This window comes from Lissotriton helveticus, chromosome 6, assembly GCF_964261635.1.
Source record: "Lissotriton helveticus chromosome 6, aLisHel1.1, whole genome shotgun sequence".
Lineage (NCBI taxonomy): Eukaryota > Metazoa > Chordata > Amphibia > Caudata > Salamandridae > Lissotriton > Lissotriton helveticus.
The window spans coordinates 1,440,014,509-1,440,038,785 of record NC_136067.1 but is presented as its reverse complement, the minus strand read 5'-3'; the positions used below and the strand labels follow the sequence as shown (position 1 = coordinate 1,440,038,785).

The window sequence follows — 24,277 nt, the reverse complement described above, 5'->3', positions numbered from 1 at the left end:
CCCGGGCATTACCGGGATTGATCCGGTCCTCATCCTACTCTCTCCCTTGTTACACGTTCACGTTTACACCCATTTCGGAACTATGAAGGATTCTTGGTGTACTGGCGTCACTCCTTGACTGATCTGCCTATTGGCTTGTACTCTTTCATTTTGGAATACCTATCACAAGGACTTTCGTTACCCTGCCGGGTTGGAATTATCACCGGATGTGGGTTCTCCAAATTTTGGATTCAGCCACAGAGCCCTGAAGAGTTGTAGAACACTGTTTTCTACGACGAAACATGTGTCGGCTGTCTGTATGTAACTTATACCAGATGACCAATTAAAAAGAAGATAAAAACAAAGACTCCAACGTTGGATTGGTCCTATTGCTCTTAACACTGATCCATATGATATGTCATTTATATGAGTGTGCAGGACTATTGCTAAATTCATATCCACATAGATATGTCATGTGCACGATCTTTCATGTGTGGCAGTATGGATGAATGTAGGGATTAGTGAATCACCCTACCTTCCATGTTGGCCATGTTTTGGGACTTTGGTCACAGGGTGACACATTGGCGCTTGCTGCCCGGGTGGCGGCAGCACTACAACAGGGACACCCGCATCAGTTGATTCCTCGTACAGCCCAGGACGGAACCAAACCTAGAGCTCCGGAGTCATTGTTCACAGCCTTAGGCAGGACTGGCATACGTCAGGCCAGCCTAGTCCGCTTACGCATAGCAGTGGGGCCCGAACACAGGTACAAGGTGCTACCACTGAATTTATGTGTAGGGACTGGAAAGCCCTTGGGCGGTTGATAACTACTGATGCAGTATTTAAGGTTGGAGACAGTTTTCCCCAGATTATCAGGTTGATAAGAACTACGCTTCATTGTGTTTTAGGATTACCACGAGGGTAGACTCTCTTGCCCCGCTAAAAAAACGCAGGTACAAGGGCAGAGCCTCGGCTCCTTGGTTTAATGATTCTTTTAAGGCTTTAAAACTAGCCTGTAAACAGGCCGAAAGGAAATGGAGGCAAGGTTATACAGACTCTAGCAGATTGCTCTGGAAAGCTAAACTTGTCGAATATAAAGCCCTGATTCATAAATCCAAAGCCGACTACTTCTGCTCCACGATTTGTACTGCGGCAAACAGCTCTAAGAGCATCTTTCACATTCTGAACGGTCTAACTAGCCCTGACTGTTCTAAAAAGTCGACCCCCCCAACGCAGGCTCTTTGTGATAACCTGGCTTTGTTTTTCAAGGAAAAAATTGATGCCATTATTTATGATCTTAGTACCACTTCCGACCCGACCTGCTCCATTAGTCTAGGGGATGGGGGTGCAGAGGACGGGTGCCCTGGTTGGCAGCCTGTTGATCGACTCTCGGAGTTTCCCCCCATTACGGAAGAGGATCTCGGCAGGCTGGCTCGGGGTATTTCATCGGGATCACCTCTGGACCCTATTCCTCATAAAATTTGGAAAGACTATGGAGATGAATTATTTCCTACCCTCTGTAGGATTTGTAATCAATCGTTGGCTAGTGGTACTGTACCTGCATCCTGGAAACAGGCCCTGGTATCCCCGCTTTTGAAAAACCCTTCCCTGGACCCGGAATGTCTAAAGAATTATAGACCAATCTCCTTGTTACCGTTCCCTGCAAAAATTGTTGAACGTTGGGTGAGCTCGCTCCTTTCTAAACATCTGGAGCAACACCAATTTCTGGATGAAATACAATTTGGCTTTCGCCCGGCACATGAACCGAAACGGCTTTGCTCACTGCCATGGATGATCTTCGAATGCGTGCAGACCGAGGTCAAGCAGCAGCTCTTATTCTGCTTGACCGGTCTGCCGCATTCGATACGGTAAATCATGCGATCCTCCTGAAAAGACTGAGTGAGGCCGGGGTGGGTGGTGGTGTCCTGCGATGGTTTTGCTCCTTCCTGATCAACAGAAAGCAGGCGGTGTCTCTCCCCCCTTTTCAATCTGCATTCTCTCCGGTGTCACATGGGGTGCCTCAGGGCTCGGCAGTTAGTCCGATCTTGTTTAACCTTTATCTGAAACCCCTGATTGCATTGATCAAGTCTCATCAGATCAATGCTATTAATTACGCAGATGATACCCAAATCATCCTATCTTGGGAGGGTGAGGAGTCGATACCGCTGGAGACATTTCATGATTGTTTGCGAGACACGGCTGGATGGCTACATAATAACTCACTGCAGTTCAACGCCAGCAAGACTGAGGTGCTGTTCTGTGCTGGAAATCGGACTCCTCGCCCTTTTCCGGATAACTTCTGGCCTCCAGAAATATCCATAAAGACTCAACCGGTCACTATTGTTCGCAATTTGGGCGTTATGCTGGACAATAAGTTGAGCATGGAAGCTCAGGTGGCAAAAACGGTGTCCTGCTGTTTTGCCCTCATCAGGTCCCTTCGAAAGATCCTACCGCTACTTCCCTTACAGGCCCGGGCTTTGGTAGTCGGGTGCACCATTTTGAGCAGACTCGACTATTGTAACGCCCTCCTGCTTGAGTCACCGAGTCTGCTGTTAGATAGACTTCAAAGAATCCAGTCCGCTGCTGCCAAGCTGGCTCTTGGTTGGCATAGAAGATCCTCTGCCTCAGCGGCGTTGGCTGAACTCCATTGGCTCCCGCTTAGGCAGAGAATATCTTTCAAATCCCTTTGCCTGGTTTTCAAAGCCCTTCATGTGCTCGGGCCTAGCTCTTTGCAAGCTAAATTTGTCTGGTACACCCCAACTAGAGCACTTCACTCAGCAACTGCATGTTTGGTGAGAGTACCCAGGTTTAAGAAAGCTAGGGCAGGGGGTAGATCTTTTGGAGTCGCTGCTGCCAAACTCTTGAACAGTCTGCCCTTGGAGATTCGTCAAACGGAGGAACTTCTCCTCTTTAGGAAACGTGTTAAAACCTGGCTGTTTCCGAAGGTTTAACCTGTTGGGACCTTTCTGTCACATCCTCTGTTCACCACTTCTGTGGAGCTTTAGCGCCAGGATGCCTGTAAGGTGATAGTTGCGCTTTATAAATCTCCTAAATAAATAAATAAATAAAATACAGGGAGGGACAACAATGCTACATAGCCCAGATTTTCATTGTAGTGATCTAATGCTCACAGGTCTAGTTGTCAGTACGCTACAGCCACTCCCTGATGGCTGGTTTACACCCACACCACACATATCAAGCACAGGAGTCACAGGACACGTGAACCTGCCAATAAAAAGGACCGGGCGCACGTGCTCCACGCCATTTCCATTTCAGACTTGGTGGCACCGGATGCACTGCAGCCGGCACAGGCACACTGCCACAGGTGGGTGACTTTTGGTGCACTGAGGTAGGGGCACTGTAAGTCCTGAGCGGGTGTGCAGCCTGTGATGATGCCCTGTCCCGGCGGTCCGGACAGACTAGGTTCTGTGTGCTCTGCTGGACCGCAGTGTAGGTCTCAGCCATCGAACAGCGGGGGCCTACCGCCACCTGGCGTGGCCTCACTGATCACAGAGTTAGTGCCACCACAAGGGCTTAGCAGGTGTGCAACCTGCGATGATGGCGGGTGCACTGGTATGTCCTCTGCCATGGTAAAATCAAGATGCAGCACCAAATGTGAGACCTGGTGGCCTGCGGAGCGGGCTGCATGATATGCAGGATGCCCTGTCCGCGGGCACCGGGCTTGGGGCTTGCAGCTTCACGTGATAGGCCCTTTTCTCTACACGCAAGTTGCAAAAGGTGAGCATAGAGCCTTGTTTGCGCAGCGGCGGGCAGTCACCTCCGGGCAGTGGGAGGGATATGGTGCAGCAGCGGCGGGCAATCAGCTCCGGGCAGTGGGAGTGGGTTGGGTGCAGCAGCCTGGGTGCACAGCAGTGGGCCGACACCTCTGGGCAGTGGAAGTGGATGGGTGCAGCAGCCTGGGTGTGCAGCAGCAGGCAGACACCTCTGGGCAGTGGTAGCGGATGGGGTGCACCAGCCTGGATGCACCAAGGCGGGACAGCAATTTAGGCGTGTGCAGTCATATGTACTCTGCCATTACTGATTCTGTACTATGTTTCAGATGAGTGAGTTTGAGGGCTCCACTATGTCCCGGCACGTGGTTGGAGATACACTGGTGGCTGAAAGGTGAGCTGTGAGGGTTTTGTCCACAGTGTGGGCACTCACTGTCCCTCTCCATGTCTTCCTTTCTCTCCCTCACACTCTTTCTCTCTCTCTTCCTCTATCAGTTTCTCTCTCTCTCTCTCTCTCACTCTTTCTCTTTCTCTATCTCTCACTCTTCCTCTGTTTCTCTCGTCCTCTTTCTCACACTGTTTCTCTCTCGTCCTCTCTCTCTCACTCTTTCTCTGTCTTCCTCTTGCTTGTTCTTTCTCTATCTCGCTCTCTCTTCCTCTTCCTCTCTCTCACTCTTTCTCTCTCTCTCTCTCTCTCACGCCCTCTCTCTCTCCTTTGATGGACGCATGACGCCCAATCTTATCTTGCTTTTTGTCTAGCAGGCTGTGATTCACAGATTGACGACCCCCCCCACACGAACCTGCCGCCACGAGGCGATGACTATAGTTCCAGTGAGATAGTGCCAACAGAGATGAACGCGTGTGCAGCCTGCAATGATGCGTGGCCATCCTGGCAATCAACACCCACTCTGACCTGTGAGCTTGCTTGACCGCGTGCACGCATCGGCTGAGGAGGTTGCTTCAGCATGTGGTAGACCTTCTTACACACATGCCGGTGGCAGAAGGTGAGCAGAGAGGCTTGTTTCTGTAGCAGCGGGCAGTCACCTCTGGGTGGTGGGAGTGGATAGTGTGCAGCAGCAGAAGCCTGGGTGCACAGCCCAAGTGCAGGCAGACACCTCCGAGCAGTGGGAGTGGATTGGGTGCAGCAGCCTGGGTGCACAGGAGCGGGCAAACACCTCTAGGCAGTGGGCGTGGATGGGGTGAAGCAGTCTGAGTGCGCAGGAACAGGCAGTCACCTCTGGGCACTGGGAGTGGATGGGGTGCAGCAGCCTGGGTGCACAGCAGCGGGCAGACACCTCTGGGCAGTGGGAGTGGATGGGGTACAGCAGCCTGGGTGCGCAGGGCGGACAGACATCTCTGGGCGGGGGGAGTTGATGGGGTGCAGCAGCCTGGGTGTGCAGGGGCGAAACAGAGAATTACGCATTTGCAGTTGTATGCACTCTGCCTTTACTAATTCTATACTATGTTTCAGATGACTAAACTTGAGGGCTGCACTATGTCCCGGCACGTGGTTGGAGACACACCGGTGGCAGAAAGGTGAGCTGTGAGGATTTTCTCTACAGTGTCAACACTCCCTATCCATCTCTTCCTTTCTGTTACTGACACTCTTTCTCTCTCTCACTATCTCTTCTTGCTCTCTCTCACACTCTTTCTGTCTCTTCCTCTCTCTCTCATTCTTTATTTCTCTCTCTCTTTCTCTGTCTCACTCTTTCTCTCTCTTCCTTGTATCTCACTCTTTCTCTCTTCCTCTCTCTCTCACTATTTCTTTCTCTCTCTATTCTCTCTCACTCTTTCTCTCTCTCTCCTTTGATGGACGCATGACGCACAATCTTATCTTTCTTTTTGTCTTGCAGGCTGTGATTCACAAATTGTCGAGGGATGACACGCCATGCCTCTACGTACTTTTATTTTGTTATTTTGTTTAAATATAATGTTTTATATGTTAATCCATAGATGACTGAGATTCTTATTTGTCCAACCTCACATGCATCTTCTTAATTATAACAATTTGTTACGTTCCATATTTCCTAAGGTTGCTGTCACATTTGTTTGTGGGGGTGAGGGGGGGTGGCGGACAAGGGGCTGGTGGAGAGGGGGTTTCGGAGCAGTATTGCATGATCATGTAGGTGTGGCTCTGGGCTGGGCTCCCTTTCGTGTTGCAGGTTGTAGTCCGACTTTACAACAGCTCAGAGCAGGTGTAAACTTTCTGCTACTAACACTCCTTATCGCCTGTTTTGTACTCTCTTCGAAGATCTTGCTGGTGGTTGAGAAACTTGCGAAGTGATGTGTTTGCTGCTTTTTGCACGGGAATGCCTACTCTACATCTCATTCGCAATATTTGCCGGGGTCATCCGTGACGATGCTTTTTGAGGCTGCTATCGCTTGTAAACTGGTGATATGGGCTGTTTGCTCCAGCTTGTTGAATGGTACGTTAAATTTATCACCATTATAGTTGCGATAAAGGGCTGTTAACTCGGCGATGTGTCCTTCAGAATATACCCCTAGGTGGTTGAAAGACTTATGAAGTACTCAAGTGCCCCGCTAAGAGCCACGCAGCCATCGCTTTCACACGGGAGGCCACGCTAAGAGCCGCGCTAGAGTGATGACTCAATTTTTTTTATCGTCCACTTTCACTAATTTACATTTACCTCGGGGACCCCATCCCCGGAAGCATGCCAACATGTTTATTATTTGAAAAAACGAACAAACGAGAAGAGGGCCGTGTTGGCCCCATCTCCTGTGGCCAATTGCGGCCCAAGGACCGCATCCCCTGGAGCTTGGCCTCACCATTGGGGACCTTGGGGGCAGCCCCAATGCCCCCACGGTCCCGCCGGCTCACCGCGTCCTGCGGGAGCCGGCATTGCTTTTCCACACGGGGAGCTACTGACAGACAGCTCCCCGTGTGGAAAAGCAATCAGCTTTGGATTTTGGAAGCAAGAGCAGGTTTCCCTGCTCTCGCTTCCAAAATCCAAAGCAAGTTTGCTATAACAGCAGTGTCCCCAGGGGTGGGCATCCCGGGACACTGCAGGAGCCGGCCCTGAGGGGTGGCAGTCACCAGGGCCATCACGGGCTCCAGGAGGAGGGCCGCTTGCCCCCCTCCCAACATGAGTGAAGCCCCGGGGAGGTGGGGATCCCCGGGGCTGCGGGGGCCCCAGCAGGCCCCTGCTATTATTTTTAAGAAATGCAGCCGGGACCTAGCCCACCCGGGGGCCTCATTAAAACAACACACGGGAACCCGCGCTTCATTGTTTTTAAACAATTTCGGCAGAATTTGCAATCCCAGCGCGTATTGCGCCGCAATTTAATAAAAATAAAACCATTTTTGGTTGTGTGGGTCCTTCTGGGCAGGCCTACGGGGTCAGGGTGTTTCTACCCTACCCCCTTCTCTTGTTTTATATCTTTGTTTCTCTGTTTTCTGGTGACTCGCTTCTACCGAGTCACAAGATGGCTGCCAACGCTACCTGGTTTGGAGTGTTGACAGCCAATTAGAATGAAGCTTGTGGTCGTGGCAGCCAATTAGGATGAAGCTCGTGTCGGGAGGGTTCGCAACTCCTCCGGTGCCCTAGATATTGAAACTTAATTTTTTTTAATTTCTCAGCAACTACTGAACGGATTTACACCATTTAAAAAAAAGGTCGCTTTCTGAACCAAGCACTGCCTTTTTGCTAAATTTGGAGTCATTCCGTTCAGCAGTTTTGGCTGTAGACTTGCCCAAAGTTTATATATATATATATATATATATATAGCACTAACCAGGGCATTACAAATTGCACGGACCGGTCACTGAACCTGTGTCCGCGATGTGGGACTGCAGAATTTCACTTTGCTTGGGACACTTACAGACTGCGGGACTTCAGGCACCAGCATGCTTTGCAACTGCAGAGATGGAACAACAAGGACTCTGATTGGACTTACCTGTACCAATAAGAACAGCACTAACAGTATGTAAAGTCCCTGCGCTTTTTAACTAATTTCTGAAACACAATGCTGGCAATGATTAAGGCATTCGCCGAAACGAGCCTGCCAGGTGTTTATAAGTATACATTCCTGTCTGGATGGTGGCAAATAAACCTTACCTGGATTGTCCAAGAGCATGTGTAAGCCCGTTAAAAAAAAAAGCCGGGATTGGTGGTGCCTTGAAACCTACACCGGATCAAGAGCGCCAGGGGTCCGTACGAAATTGAGCCAGGAGGGAGTAATATATATATCTATATCCTACTGACGGTCGCCAGTAGGTAGTTATAGTTAGGACCGAGTTTCCATAGGAATTGCATTTTTGTTTTGCTTATAACTTTGGCCTTGTTTGATGAAATTTTCAAAACTAATTCTTTGTTTATATCAGCTCCTATGTTGAAAGTTTGGGGGTGATTCGTCAAGGGGTGCCGAGATACAAGGGGGGTCCCAAAATGTGTTTTCTCCATGTTAATTTCCATAGGAAACTTTAGACCAGGCTACAGGTCGAACGGAATTACCCAATGGCAGGGAGAAGGGTTTTGGTCCAGAAAGCGCGCTTTTCTTTATTGGTGTAAATCCGTTCAGTTGTTTTTGAGAAATATCGAAATTCACAGATATCGATATTTGGGAATTCTGCCATCTGATTGGCTGAGGCGTTACGAGCACGAGCTTGCTGCTTATTGGCTGCGAGCAGTTGCAACTAGGAAGTGTTGGCCGCCATTTTGTGATTCCGTTGAAGCGAGTAAGGGGAAAAAGTGAAAAGAGTTGGAAAGGAGGGTAGGAGCACTGTAACCTGTGGAGAAGTGTGGCTCAATGGTTAGAGCGGCAGACCCTGATGCAGAGGTCTAGCCCGGGACCAGGGTTCAATTCCCGCCTCAGCGGGTCTTGGGCTCAATTTCCTCGGATCTGATAATTCTCGCCTCGGTGCCTATTCTAATCATGGGTCCCACTCTGCAACTCTGGGCAATAACTTGCTTAATCTCCACAACGGCCCCCACAACGCTAGGATGCCTGGCTTCACCTTGGGGGTGCCCAGGAGTGGGCACTTCACAGGGAAAAGCAAGGAAGGGTTCCTCAGCGGTATTCGTACAAGCGCCGAGATAACCCAGCTGGGGTCGATTCGTGCGCTATACAAGTACACTACATTTACATTTACCTCTGTGGGGGAGTGCGAAGCGAAGTAATCCTTATAGGAGTTGTTCAGTTCCTGCCTGACAAGAAGTGTACTTATGTGTGTTTCTTTTGTAGTTTTGACCTCACAGAGTGTGCAACTTACATTAGTGTAGCATGTGTCAGGAGGGCGGAAACTATCGCTAATGAGATGGTGTTTGAAAAGATTGAATGGCAAACATCACATGTTGTTTACAAGGTTGTGGATATCCGTAGACACGCAAGTCAATGGTGTGCGGTATTATTTAAAGTGTTGCTATGGCGAAGCGTAAACATGAGAATGTGCTCGGATGGAGGGAGGATCAGCAGTGAGGCTACGTCATACACAGTGATAACACTCATTACAGTGGAGCAATGCATGTCAAATGTGAATCTGAAAGTCTCACATATAACACACTACTATATTGGTAAAGCCTGATAGAGAGTATAGCAAAAGAAATCTACACATTGCTGTTTACTGTTTGTCACATGTGATCTAGGATGTGCACTCTGCTCGTGGCTCCTGATACTTCTTAGAGCCACGAATACCCAGGCCGAAAGGGAGCACAATAATGTTCACACACACAGACCAGGGGCATCGTGTAACACACATTTGTTTTTTGAGGGAACGTTTGAGATGCATGGCAATCACACGTGGAAGGCTAATGTACAGACCATGAATATTGATCAAGATGATCGTTGAAAGTTGTGTGTAGTATAAGATATCTGTATACAGGAAAACTCTTTTCAAAAAAGCTTTCTAAGCAGAAGAGGTGTCTCTCATCAAACGCTGTAGAGAGAATGAGTAAAATGGATGGGGTCGTCCAACTGTTACAATGGGAAATGTTATGGAGCAATCAAATACTTTTTTTTAAGGTCACATGGCAATCGCCAACCGAGCACGCAAGGAGGCCGCACCAGACGTGATTTTGACAAAATATGTTTATCATAATATAAGTTTATTACAGTTAGAAATATATAAATGTTTAAAATATTTTAGATTCTGGGGGCCATTGACCCATTGATAGTAAAAGACCACGACCGACAACTCCTGGACCTGTTCCTCACCTTGGCGTGCAAGGTTGTCCTTTGCCACTGGAAGACAGCTTCGAGGTCTCTTTTAATGCTTGGACGGAGTGGTTGGCTTGTATTAGAGGGGTGGACAACCCGGCCTTGAACTCTTCCCCATGGCAAACTACAAGCAAGAGACTCTGGTCCTCACTGGACGCGGCCTCTCTTTACTTCAAGCCACCATAAGGTTCCTTCAATCATATATGCACATTATATTGCAATAGGCAACTATGGCACACGCGTTGTTTGTTTGAACCCATTCTGGTTGCACAACTAGATTCGTAAGCCTTATAGGCGCATCAGCACGACGGTTGCATATAATCTGTATAGTTTTTATAATTGATTATCAACCTACGCCCACACTGTTATCATAAACATCTTGTATTGTGTTATTGTTTTGCTGAAGGTCGACAATGATTCCCATGACCAATCATTTGACACTCTACTGTATAGACTCACATCTCAAATATCAATCTCAAATGTATGACTGTCTAATTTACTCAATGATGACGTTGTGGCTCTGATCTATCTTATCTTATTTTTCTTTTACTTTCTTATTTCTTATTTCTTATTCTCATATTTCTTATTTTTCATTGATCATTGCATTGTACTTACATGACTGTATCGCATCACTGCCTGTACATTTATTTTCTTTTAAACAAATAAAAACGATTTGAACACAAAAAAATAAAAATATTTTAGATTATCGCTTGCTCTCATATACTGTTTAACGTTATTTAGATATACTTTTGAGACCAAAAAAAAAGGGGAAAGGCGTACCCGGCACTAAACTATACATCTGCGACGTAACACAGGGCCTGGCAGCGTGTACTCGTTGCATACGCAACGCACAGCGGGCCTACGTACATGACGTAATGCATGGCTTGGTACTGCGTACCCGTCGTATACTAAAGTAGCAGCTGGGGTGACTTCATGTGTATATGATGTTACGCATGACGCGGTGCCACAAACTCGCCGGATACGAAATGCGCATCATTTACGAGTTTAGCAATATGGCAGAAAGGATTCGTGTGGTGATGGAGCTTGGTACGCTACCGGTATGGGAGTGCAGTTTTCTCCCTAAAAAATAAATATATACATATTTTTGAGAGAAGATATAAAACATTACATCATTTTTAAAGTAAAAAAAAGAAGTATAAAAGAGTTCCAAAATATTGAAAAAATATTGAAAAAATATAGGTTTTACAAACATTAAAATATGAAATTAACATTTAAAAACCCTTAGAAATTGACTGAAAAAACCATAGGTTTCAGGCACGTTATAGTTAGGAATTAGCATTTAAAAAACATTAGAAATTCACTAAAAAAACATAGGTTTCAGGGACGTTATAGTTAGTTGAACATTTGAATCATATAAAACCAGACAAATTCGCCTGTTATAGTTAGTTGAGCTAACTATAACTCGCGCGCCCGCAAAGCACTGCTGATGATGTCACATATTACATCACTCATAACATGGTCAGTGACATCACTGGTGACATCACTCATGACATCTCAAATAACATCACTGATGACATCACTCATGACATCATCCATGTGACAATCTGATGCACATACTGATGCTCTAATATAAACTTTGATACACCCATTCTAAAACACGGACTACTATTTTTTAAACCATACACATAAGAATGCCATATACTACATAGCACTCACTATTTCCTAGGTCTACACACCCATCCAGTCACTTATACATGTAGTTACTCATCAATACAGGACTATAATATGCACTCAAATATCTACATGCAGTCATACTCTGCCACTTATCCATAGAGTTACTTACACACCTAGTCAGTAATGCAAAGAATCAATCACATACCCATTTAATCATGTATACACACCAACTTCGTTATTTTTAGACATACCACATCACTTATTTATACAGACACTAACACATATTTACTGTCTTATACAATCACTGATAGAAGCAGACACTTATTTATACACCCACTCTTCAAATAACTTAGTCTCACGTATACTCATTTATATACTCCAACACTCACATATAGTGGCTTAAAACATATGTAGTTAGTCACAGATATACCACTGAGACATTTATTCACTCACCAACACACCCATAGACACACTAACTCACCCATACAGCCCTTCCCAGATGCACTTTTTAATCCATACAACCACTGAATCACCCACTCAGACATCTATGCACAGACTCATACACTCACCCACCCAAGCCCACACAGACACTCAGGGACCCATACAGATACTCAGACAACAAATCAATAACCTATATAGACACTCATGTAGCTATTCAGCAACCCATGCAGTTGCTTACACACCAATGGAGAGACTAATACAGACTTTCACACCGTTTAGTCACTAGCCCATGCATTCAGTAAGACATGTTCAATCACTCACTTATACAGTCAGTCACGCACCTACGAAATAATTCCTTTAGGCACTTGTAAATGCATTCATTCTTCAATACACTTTGGTATATATATATATATAACATATTTAAACTGTACAGAAACATACATTCATTGGCTGATGTCATGAGTGATATTATCAGGGATGTCACTGACCATGTCATGAGTGATGTAATATGTGACATCATCAGCAGTGCATTGCGGGCCTGTGAATTATAGTTAGCTCAACTAACTATATCAGGCGAATTTCTCTGTTTTTTTCTCTGGTTTCCCGTCACCGTTGGGCAGTCCGTGTTCAGGGTTCCGGAAACCCTGTATCTTCTTCATTAATCTTTATTTCGGCAATTTGCCATAACAGATATACATAAAATTGATACAAACAAAATCAGACATCAGTGTTACATCAATAACGGAATAGCACATAAGTACAAAGAGAGAATGCGTCACCTATTTTGTATAACAATCCAGTAAGCCACTACTGATTCTTTAAAACAGTCTAAAATATTACAAATTAACAAATAAAAACAATTATAACAGTAGAACTAAAATCTTACATATAGTAACCTAACACAGAATTTTAGCACAAAACAGCACAAACAGAGGCTCAGGAATATGGTACCCTAGGAATTAGGAGCAATCTCTTGTGCCATGCTGCTTCTAGAAATTTGGCCATTGCGAATACAGTTACTTTTGATAGGTCAGTTTTAGGAATTCTGAAGGCCTCAGAGCATTTGCGAAACCCTAGATTTTTACATAAAAGAATTACCCAAAACCTTCTGGCCGCAGTGTAGGCAGGGCAGAAGAAGACTAGATGCAGTTCATCTTCAAGCCTACAATTGCAACCAGGACAGTTTTCCAGGGACTGCTGCTTCCATTTACTGGTAAATGCTCTTAGCGGAAGAGTACTGTACCGCCATTGGAGATATAACTTCCTGGCCAGATTTGGAAAGATGTCATCGAAAACTGACTCAAACTTATAGAAGTCTTTCACCCCGAGAAAAATGTTAGCCAAAGAGTCTGGACGTGTACCCTGTGTATGGGATGCCAGGTTACATGCATAAAAGGTTGCCACCAGATGTTTACGGGACAAACCCTGGCATGCCACTTCAGGATCGCTCCACAGGGGCGAAAGGCCCAGCCGGGCAGATTCAGTTTTTATGTATTTAAACCACGGAATGTTCTCTATAGCGGGAAGAGCAAAGATTTCCTGCAATTCCTGCCTATAATTGGCTAACTCAGGAGTGGACCATAATCTTCTCCAAAAAGTTAAAGGTTTCACACCCACCACTTCGTCCAAAGGCTTCAGACCCAGGTCCAGCCTAAGAGGCAGAAGTGGTGTACTTGCCGGTAACTTTAGGAGTTGTCTAAGAAACTTGTTTTCTAGAGTGACCAACTCTTTTTTACAGGCATATCCCCAGAGTTCACTACCATAGAGGATCGCTCCTCTGGCCTGGAGTCTGTAAATCTCCAACGAGGGGGCTAGCGGCCTAACAGATGATTTATTGGAATTTACTAGCCTAATTATTCCCCCTGTTAATTGAGCCAATCTGAGCTGGGACTTAGCCTGGTGATCACCCCATTCCAGTTTATCATTAATGGTCACGCCCAGGTACTCAAACGTAAAGACTCTTTCTATTCTATTCAGGCCTATAGATGGATTGGGTCGTTTTTTTGGGGGGGGATTAAAGATCATGTACTTAGTTTTCATGGCATTTATTTCGAGACCATGCTCTCCACAGAATGCCTCAAACCCCTCCAGGATACGCTGAATCCCCATAGGGGATTTCGACAGCAGCAGGGTGTCGTCCGCAAACATAATTGCGGGCACCCTGCTGCCGCCGAGCCTAGGTGCATCTGTGTTGGTGACATTATTTAAATAATCGATTACCCCGTTGACAAAGAGGCAAAACAGGGTCGGTGCAAGAACACAGCCCTGCCTTACCCCTCTGCCAACGGGAAATCTTTTAGAGAGGCAACCCATCCTCCCGCACCTAACCTGTGCATAATTATGTGTATGTAAGCGAACAATGATGTCTAGAAGAGCGGGGGGGATGCCGAGTTTGGCAAGTACCGTCCAAAGTTTGCTCCGCGGAACCAAGTCAAACGCTGCACGGAGGTCGACAAAGACGGTATACAATGTACCCCCCTCCACCCGCACCGTCTTCCAGAAGAGAAGGGCCAGACGAAAGATTTGATCCGTGGTTGACACCTTACTCCTAAACCCCGCCTGGAATGTGCTTAAAATTGAGTGGTCCGTCATCCAATCCTGCAGGCGGTCAAGAATCAGCCTCGCAAAAACTTTTTGTGAAACATCAATGAGGCTGATTGGCCTGTAGTTGGCTGGGAGCAGAGGAGAGCCCTTCTTAAAGATAGGTACAATCTCTGCTCCCAGCCAAGTACTGGGGACCGCCATTCCCCCAAGGATTGCATTGAAAACTACTAGCAAGTAGGGAGCCCAAACCCTAGGTTGGTGCTTAAATAGATCACCCGGGATTTTATCTAATCCGGGGGCTTTTCCTGATGGCAGTTTGGATATTGCGTTAGAGACCTCCCCTAATGAAAATTGCAATGGCTCAGCGCCTTCCAAAGTTAAAACTTGCGCAGTTGACCCACCGGGGGAAAAAGGATGTTCAAATGATGACCCAGCTTGGGGCTTGTGCAGGCCCGGGCCAACCTCTTCGTAAAGACTGCGGAAGTGATCTTCCCACACCGAAGCCGCTATGTTGGCCTCCACAGCTTGAGTCGGCTCGGCAGATCCCGTTCTCACTATCTGCCAAAATTTCCGAGCATCTCTAGCCTGGAGGGAGGCCAACATATTTTCCCAGTTGGAATAGTCCCAATCCACCTTTGCATGGTGGATGGCTTGCTTCAGCTCCGCCCTCCTCGACTTAATTATCTCTGTGTCCCTGGGGTGCTTCAATGCAGCGAGCAGTTTGGCCTTTGCCTTCCTACAAGCTGAATTGAACCATGAGGGTCTTTGCCCCCTACGGGGCCCTTTCCTCACAACTGGATTTAAGAGTTCCACAAGGGTATCCACCAAATCCGTATGGAGGGTACCCAACTTGGGGAAAAATTCTTCTGAAGAGGATTGATTAATGAGGGCCCCTACGCGTTCTAATGTGGGGAGGATCCGTGCATAAAGCTCGGAGATGTGGGCAGGGTTATCCAAGAGCTTAGTCCATCGAACTCTGCGCCTATCGTTAGTTAAAATGAAATTATAATCTGGAGATGCCTCAACCGGCTGGTCATCCGTAGAACCACTGGGCAAAACCAGCGAGAGAATCAGCGCATTGTGGTCGCTGTCACTTCTTTGGACTACTTCGAAGTCAGTGACCTTGTTCCAGTCCGAAGTCTGAACCAGGATGTAATCCAAATGAGACTCCTGCCCGGGTTTATTAAAAGTAGGCTTTGAAGGGATGTCACTCCTAGATCGGCCATTACAAGCCCTCAGAGAGTTACTGAGAGTAAGTGCCAGAATTTGTGTTGCTAGGGGAGTCCATGGCTTAGCTGGGGGGCCAACTAATTGCGGAATTCCCCACTGGTCATCCTCCTCCAGAAGTGCTCCCTCCATAGTCAGGGTTAGCGGCTCATACTGGCAATTAAAATCTCCCCCCAACAGGATCCTAACACCCTTGGGTAATGTGGGCAAAAATAAGGAGAGCTCATCAAAGGTGGGTGATGGCCTTGTTATACCCACCGGTCTGGAGTATACGTTTATCAGCGCGAGTTGTGTACGGTTCGACCATTCCAACAGCACACACTGAACATCCAGTGAGTTGGTTTTAAGGGCCCTAGCCATGCATCCCAGATGGGATGCCACCCAAATGCAAAGGTCCCCCGAGGGCCGCCCTCTCCCCTCCCATTTGGCTGGGATTGAGAAGGTTGCATAGCCTGACCGCTATTTGTCCTCCCGCACCCATGTCTCCTGAAACATGCATACATCCTGAGTGTCAATAAAAGACCCCCAATCTGGGGAGTCTAATTTGCCCTGGAGTCCGGCTAAATTCCAGGAGAGAATAGACAAACAGGATATACGCTTGCCAGAAGACGTCGCAGGTGAATCAGGTAACGCAGCCACAGTGATGGCTGACAACTCGGGAAGGGATTCAATAGATTGGACTTCCCCACCAATCACACCCTCGCCCATTTAATTTATTTGGCCACCCATGGACTGGTCAGGCTGTAATCTTCAATCGCAGTCGTCCAGACCAGAGAAGACATCAAACCTGTTTACTGACTCCAGGGGTGTGAAAGGTCTCAGATGTTCCATTCTCCTATTAGGGTTTCTATTAGACCTGGGAGGTACAGTATTCCACCCAAAGGGGTCAGCAACATGATGAGGGTGTTGGGCTTGTGGCGGATACCCAGTATTGTAAGACATTAGGGGGGCGATCTGGTTAGGTACCTGCCCGCCAATGTAGGTGGGGTGATACACCAGGGATCTAGGGTAGAAATAAGTCAAGGGACGCGGGACAATGGAGTTGCTGCCTCCACCCTGGGGCCAATTTAATATATAATTGACTGCTCGAGGGTCTCTAAAATTTACGACAACTAGATCTCCATCGTTGTCCTTGACCCTGCTACCCAGCCAAGAGAGTCGTCGAACGTGCACAATATCACCATTGATGTTATGTGTGAGTGGTCTAAATTGGGCAAGCCAGTGCATAATTTTGTTTTTGAGCTGGAGAAACCCCTCCCTCTTATTAACTGGCAAACTAGGGACCCCCGTCAGAACAACCACATACGGGGCAGCTTCAAGGAGGCAATTCTACTTGAGGGCTTTTACGAGAGGGTGACCTGGTATGTCTGATGGTACCCCTTGTAGTCTGCTGTGGATTCCCAGCAGATGGTTTTCCAGGTCCCATCATGGCTGCACTAACTGGTTTGGAAACTGAGTTGTTATTCTGCTTGGGGGAAGGAACCTTCTGTTGCTGCTTGGGGTTGATTCGTTTAATGGATTGGGAAGTACCTTTAGAAGCGGCGAGAGTGCACAAAGTCACCACGGCAGGTGGTGCAGGAACCCCACTCACCAATGCCTTAGATGGTCCCTGGTGATTATTAACTACAGCCTCAATGTCTTCAAGCTTTTTCTCCACCCTCCTCAACCTCTCTATAATGGGTAAGATGAAAGACCTTATTAGGTGTTCCATGTTATCCAGTGAGGCGGCAGTAGAAACATCCATTAGGGAGGGGTCATCAGGAATATCAATTGGGACATTAGTGTTCACAAATTGTACAACTGGTACCAATGGTGGCAAAGGTGCCGGATTTGGCGTGTTAACTTGAGCGACCACTGGGACCAAAGCAGTTCTGATGCTAGGCTTAGATGGTTTTCCAAAATCAGTATGACTAATCTTTGGCTTTTGCGGGTCCTCCCCATTCCGTCTTCTTTTTGCAGGTGGTGGGCCATGAATCTTTGCCTGCACTGGTTTTTTCAATTTATTTTGAACATGTTTAGCCTGGGCCAAGGTCCGGGTAGTCAAGTCAGCATCGGACAGTATCGGACTAGAGGGAGGAATGTCACTTACGGGCTGGTCTATATGGACCAAAGGTGTTGGAGTGCAGACTCGTAACAAAAGTGGGAAGCTTTCCAAAGATAAAAGATCTTCATTGCTGGGAGTACATCCAACAGTAAGGGGAAGGGCGTTGAGAGGGGATTCTGCGGAAACCTTATTCTTCATGCTTTCGACAGAGCGACAGCGCTCTGCCCTACTCTCTGCCAGAGTCTTCTCCCTATCTGGATCGATGAGAGCCTTTGTGAAATAATTGTCGAGGGGGCCGTTAAAGCTACACCCAGCCTTCTCAGGAAGTGGTTGGTCCGGACTTTGGGCCATTGTGGATAAGTGGACCAAATAACAGTAAGAATCAATAGATGGAAGAGAGTAGGCCCTGCCCGGCCTCACTCGGTCTCTCAGAGGGCCTCAGAGGGCCCGCCCTTTGCCCGGGCTTAGCCCCGAGGTCCGTCCTGCGCGCGTCCCGCGTTTGCGAGAATAGGTGGAGTTAAATACAGGGGAGGAGGTGGGGCGGGAAGAGTCGCAGGTGCGCTGGTGCCTCACGCGCTTATCCTGCTGGAACTCGCAGTCCCACACCCACTAACCGGACTGGCTCTGGTCTCTCCCCGGGATTCTTGCAGGAGTTTAAGGGTCCACGGGCATCCAGGAAACAACAGCAGTCCAAATGTAAAACAAGACGGCTGCGAGCGGCTCCCGCGAAGCGGGGGCCGCGAGCCGTTATCAGCAGCAGGGGGAGGGGTGGGGCGGGAAGAGTCGCAGGTGCGCTGGTGCCTCACGCCCTTATCCTGCTGGGACTCACAGTCCCACACCCACTAACCGGACTGGCTCTGGTCTCTCCCCGGGATTCTTGCAGGAGTTTAAGGGTCCACGGGCATCCAGGAAACAACAGCAGTCCAAATGTAAAACAAGACGGCTGCGAGCGGCACCCCGGTATCATATCAATCCACCTAGCGTGATCAAGTCGTAAAGCTGAAACGCGTTGCTGTGCAGCTTGAAAAAACTATTTGCTTCAACATACCGTTGTGTCCGTGATACTTCTGCAAGTTTGGAGTAGGTGGATTGATATTTATATGTATATACATATACACACATATCAACAACTGCAGCAGATATATTTTTGTGTAAAAATGATGGGTTCCTTTATTGTTTACCACACTTACTTGCAGTTATAATCTACTGACAATCTGAGTAACTTGACAATTACAATATATTCCTTTGCTGATTTTTCACTTATATGTCTAAAAAGGCTGATAACCATTCTTAACTCCTGTATTCGCTGGTCTGCAGCCAATCTTCAAACTATGAAGTTGTGCCCCTAAAAATACTGTATCTGGGAAATAAGCATAACAATATTGTCACAGTTAAAATGTAACTGAAGTTAAACATTACTTACTACACTAAAGGTGAGCCTGCTTCTACGTCAGAATGTGGGAAAAAGGTGTGCTCCCTTGACTTGGTGATGGCTGTCGACATCTGCAAAATAACAAAACAAGCATTGAGGTAGAAAGAAAGGTAATGAGGGCAGCACGTGCACTCCATGCATGCTTTATCAAACCCACCAACTTCCTGAATCTGGAAAGAGCATACCATGCTATAAAAAAAGCAATTTTTCTCAGCACTGTAAAGTTCACTCCACTATACCTCACAGAGGAAGTGGTTCCCCCGGCCTCTGACCTCTTTTCTTAGCAAAGACTGTATTTAAAGATTTTTAGCTGACTGATCCACTGCTGAATGAACAAAAATGTTGCACAAAGACAAGAAATTGTCAAGATTGGCCTGGCTGCTTAACTCCTGTAGAGTCAACATTGAACTTCTGCCTGCACTCCCTCAGTCGATGCAGAGGTGTTTGAAGGAACAGGTGTGAGCTGACATGTGCCTTGTGAGCAATGCGAAATGAGGTTGTTGTAAAAACCACAAACTATGGTGTGTCCCAAAGAACAAACAGCTAAAAGTCAAACAGGGTAATTTACATAATTGCAGGCCTGTGATGGGGGAAACTTGGTATTGCTTCTGAAGAATGACGGGTGGTTCTTGACTGTCTTCTCACCTCTTCTTCAGCAGTGATGTGACTGGAGTGGCTAAGGGATTAAATGAAGGGTACTCAATTACGAGCTTTAAGAATGGTGGCATTGCACACGTTGGGGTCCTGCCACTCAGGAGGATGGGTGGGTGTAGAAGCTTCGAGAAGGATGATAAAGCCTCTATGAAAATACTTTTTTGTTTCTGCACTTTTTTCTTGAATATGTCAAGCTTAGGGAAATTCTTGAGGTCTGGGCACACCACTAGCTGTGTGCTCAACAGCCAGATAGACCCCCTTCGATTATTCCAGCAGAAACGGTCTTGAATAGTGTAGCTTGCCTTCCTTGATCTCATCCTATGGCTGGGCATGCAGGGTGGGAACAATATCTTTGTGTATATTTAGAACAAAAAACCTTGTTTGCTTGGAAGGCGGTACCCAGAAATCTGAATTTTATTCTCTCTGCCCCTGAACGCCGGTGAAAATCTTTTAAGCCTATGAGATGTGGCCCAATCTCTTCAAATGAAGGCAGTCTTGCTAATTGTTTCTGAAGGCTGTAACTTTGCAATCTCTGCCTTAGGGGATATTACAATATTCGAGTCCTCATATCAGCAAGTGTTTAGTACCTGAAACAATAGAAGCAGAGAGTTGAAAGTTTGTATTTCCCACCACAGTTGTGATTTTCTGATCAAGAGAGTTTCTCATCATACCATGTACTCTGATGATCTTTACTGCATGAATTCAGTGTTGTATGGCTTCTACACTGTTCAGCTAAATGTACATTAGGAGGTTCCCTGAAAATTAGAGTCAAAACCATTACTGCTCAGTAGCTGTACCACCAAGAATGGAGTGAGGAATTTTATTGAATCAGTCAATATTTTGATGGTAGAGTGCTCCCGACATACTGATAAAAAGGTAGTTTAATTTAAGTTTGAATGTAACATCCCCACATACTGTTAAAAAAACAGTTTTATGTAACTTTGGATGTAACGCGGCATCTCCACTAGGATGCTCCTTAAAGCTGTTGCCTTAACACACCTCACAGAAGCTCTCGTTGCTGATTACCACTGTTATCTTTTACAAAAGAGCAACCACTTCACTGGGCGTATTTCACTATTTATTTAGGTTTTCACTTATGTGCTTTCATGTGGCCTTATGGCTACTCTGCGGTACAAAGAGGTCGATTACAAGTGCCCTAGATCTGTCCTCAATTGACCCCCCTTCCTCTGAGTTACAGATCAAGGCATTACTGGGGTGATCAATATCGAAGTCATTAGAAAATCAGGGGCAGAATAAACATTAATTTCAAGTGTGAGGTTCCACTGATATATGAGAAATTAGTACGCGGTCATTAACTGCATCCGAAGCTGCCACAAATTGCCGATTTGCCTACAGTTTCACCTAGGGTGTGCCTACTGTCGGCAGCTGGAGTCCCTGGATGAAATGTAATTGGTCTGCCAATTTACTGTGGACCTTTTATTTCACAACGCGGCTATTGGGAATTCCTGGTCTCAAACTTTGCTAACTGCTTGTTGCAACTGTGGGGTTGCTCTATCCAGTGAATACTCTACGGAGATCATTTGTCCAGTTAACTTTTTTGTCTTTAGAAAGTGGGGGCCAGTCCCTTAAAAGAGATTTTTGGGGTTCTAACTGTATGGAGGAACTAAAGAAGGAAGGTGAAGTACCTTGGAAAATGAAAGGAATGAGTGAGAGTGATATAAGTGACAAAATTGGGAAGATTGGATCGCTGGTCATCTATCCAAGCAAGCGCGTGGGGTAGAAACATTGTGAAATGGTGAAAAGGTATTTTGGGTGCTTTAAATGTGGGCAGTAGGAAAGGAAGCAGACTGACACTAAAAGGTCATTCTCATGGCAGATAACACACTATATAAAGAAGACTAACCTAACATAATGTGTTGTAGTTGGGTGTAACTGGATTCTGAAAACATAGGAGGCTGGTGGAAAGTGAAGACATTCAGAAGAGAGAGTTTTGGATTAAGGAGTTAGTTGGGCCATGCCTGTCCTATAGCAAGACCATGAATATAACTACCGTAAAAAAAAGAAAATCTGGACATTTCCCCAGCAGTGTTGTTTCAAGATTTCTTTGCAGATCAGGTCTGGAAGAGGGTGTGCAATTGTAATGCCAAATGTGTAACAGTGGGTGCACCTCCACTGCCGCTCGATATACTAAGCGGGAGCACCGACGGACAGAGCGGGGCTTCATTCTCCCGAGCGGTTGCCAGGTGAGGTGAGGTCTTCACCCACACAAAGCTGGGAAGAAGATGTTCTTCTCTCCTTCCAGTGGGCATTCAAGTGTGATGGTTACCGGTAGATATGTAACTTTTTCTAGTACATTAATTATCTGTTTCACTCAATTTAAGAATTATGGTTGCAGTAGCCTTCTTTATCTATGGTCCTGAAGAAAGCCGGGGCAATGCCCCACAGGCTGAAACATGTCGACCGTCCTACTCTGCGCCATAGGGTAGTCTTACTACCCGGCGTGTTTTTAACAATTGACACACAGATTGCGTTTTGAATGAGACACAGCGCCTGTGTAGTTATTTTTAATTCATTATTTTCCTTTGAGCACTGCACTTTAGAAAACACCATTTCACATGGGACATCACGGCTAGTCTTTTGACATCCATCTCCACATCGGCACTGCTTGGCCAGTTGTGCGATGGCATGATCAACTAATTTCCCACATGACGTCAACTCCACCATAAAGGGTGGTCTGATGGGATTTTTTCTAGCTGATGCTCCCACCAGCATACGTGCATACATGCACCCACTGTTACACATTTGGCATTACAATTGCACACCCTCTTCCAGACCTGATCTGCTCTGTTGTGTGTTTTGTATAATAGAGTAGGGGAGAGAGCAGAGAGGTCACTAAACATTCCCCTTGACCCTCCACATACATTTTTGTTTCTCAAGATTTCTTTGGCCATGAGAATCCCGTGTGGCAGGGTTGCCGGAAAGTTCGAGTAGGGTAGCAGAAAAAGTGACCAGCCAAACAATCTACACGTTCAGGGATCAAATGAACCAAGCTATTCAGTTGTGTATATGTAAGACTGTTGCAGCCTACTCTCCCTGAAATGTGGGGGTAGCAGCCTAATTGTAAAAGAGCAAACTGGTTTCTTCTTAAATGTATTTATCGGTATAAGCTTAGTAACATGGTGGGTTATTTAGAAATGATCATTGACTTATCCTGTACCATTAAAGTATTACACCGAAGACATTTCTGACAGGAAAATTTTGTTAGAGAGGTAGAAAAACAGTCTGGGCACTGCAGGCTTGCATTGATTGAGCCACAAATAGATAGTTTAGCTCCACCAGAGGAAGAATGGTGAGATCGCTGTGTTAAGAAGGCAAACCCCCCATTTCCTTGGTGGCTCTACATCGCATGGGAAATTACATTGCAGCTAAGGATAGTTAGGTGTTAACGCGGACGAAGATGTAATTACGGCCCGAACTCCTATAGGCCGACAGCGGGCGCTCAGTAGCTATAATGATTTTATGATAAACTTAGACCTAAAAATAAATACTACTAAAACTTTTATAATGAATTGTGGAAGGGGTGGAGGGAAGCAGAGGGACATTTTTATAGAGAACAAAAAAGTGGAAACCACTCAACGTACTCCTATTTAGGTATTTTAATTTATCACAAGGGATCGTGGTCCCAGGCCATTAAAACTAGAAAACTTCATTTTATGAGAACAACAGCCCTAGTAAATTTCGCACAAAGGTTAGGAAAAAGGCCCCCAGTAGAGCTGATTAAAATCTACCAAGCTAAGTGCGTTAGCACAGCTATCTACGGGCGGGAATATGGGTCTATTGTGATATAAACGATATACAGAGGGTTGAGAAAGCGTTTTTAAGGTACTTATTGGCTGTCCCATGATCTATATCAACATATATTTGCCACACAGAGTTGGGCCTACTATTTATTACAGACATAATAAAGATGCAACCAGTTTTATTATGGAACCGGATCTGGACTTCGACAAAAACGAAACTTAGTCGGCAAGTGTTAAGTGACAGCCTTAACTTAGAACACGCCTTTAGAGATCAGGTGGTTGAAATACATAAAAGAATTTATGACTGATTTAGGCCAGCCTGAATACTATCACTATCCTTCTTCGATGGGTCTAATCCCTAGAAAGGCTTTTAAAAAACAATGTATGAATCACATGGAGGCAAATAGATTTGCCAGTGAGGCATCAAAGCCCTCGGTTAAAAGGAATCAATTGATGCGCTCCACCCTCACTATCCAACCATATCTAATATATGTAATGAGAGGCTACGAAAGATTTGTTCTGACACGTTTCAGACTTGACATATTCCACCGTTTGGTACGTTTTCCGACCATAAATGATTGGTCTAAAACCTTCCCAAATTGTCCCTGCTACGGAGTCTCACCCCAATCAACAATTCACATAGTACTATTCTGCA

The 24,277-nt window shown here is 46.1% G+C and overlaps 1 protein-coding gene across 4 annotated transcripts in view; it reads right to left on the bottom strand.

The window, feature by feature from the left end:
- AHI1 (Abelson helper integration site 1) overlaps positions 1 to 24,277 on the bottom strand; it is an 862,008-nt gene that overhangs the window by 60,339 nt on the left and 777,392 nt on the right. For all 4 annotated transcript variants that reach the window (XM_078649231.1, XM_078649230.1, XM_078649229.1 and 1 more), the window contains exon 24: positions 19,199 to 19,278. In XM_078649231.1, coding sequence (XP_078505357.1) covers positions 19,199 to 19,278 — 80 coding nt within the window. The remainder of the gene's footprint in view (positions 1 to 19,198; positions 19,279 to 24,277) is intronic.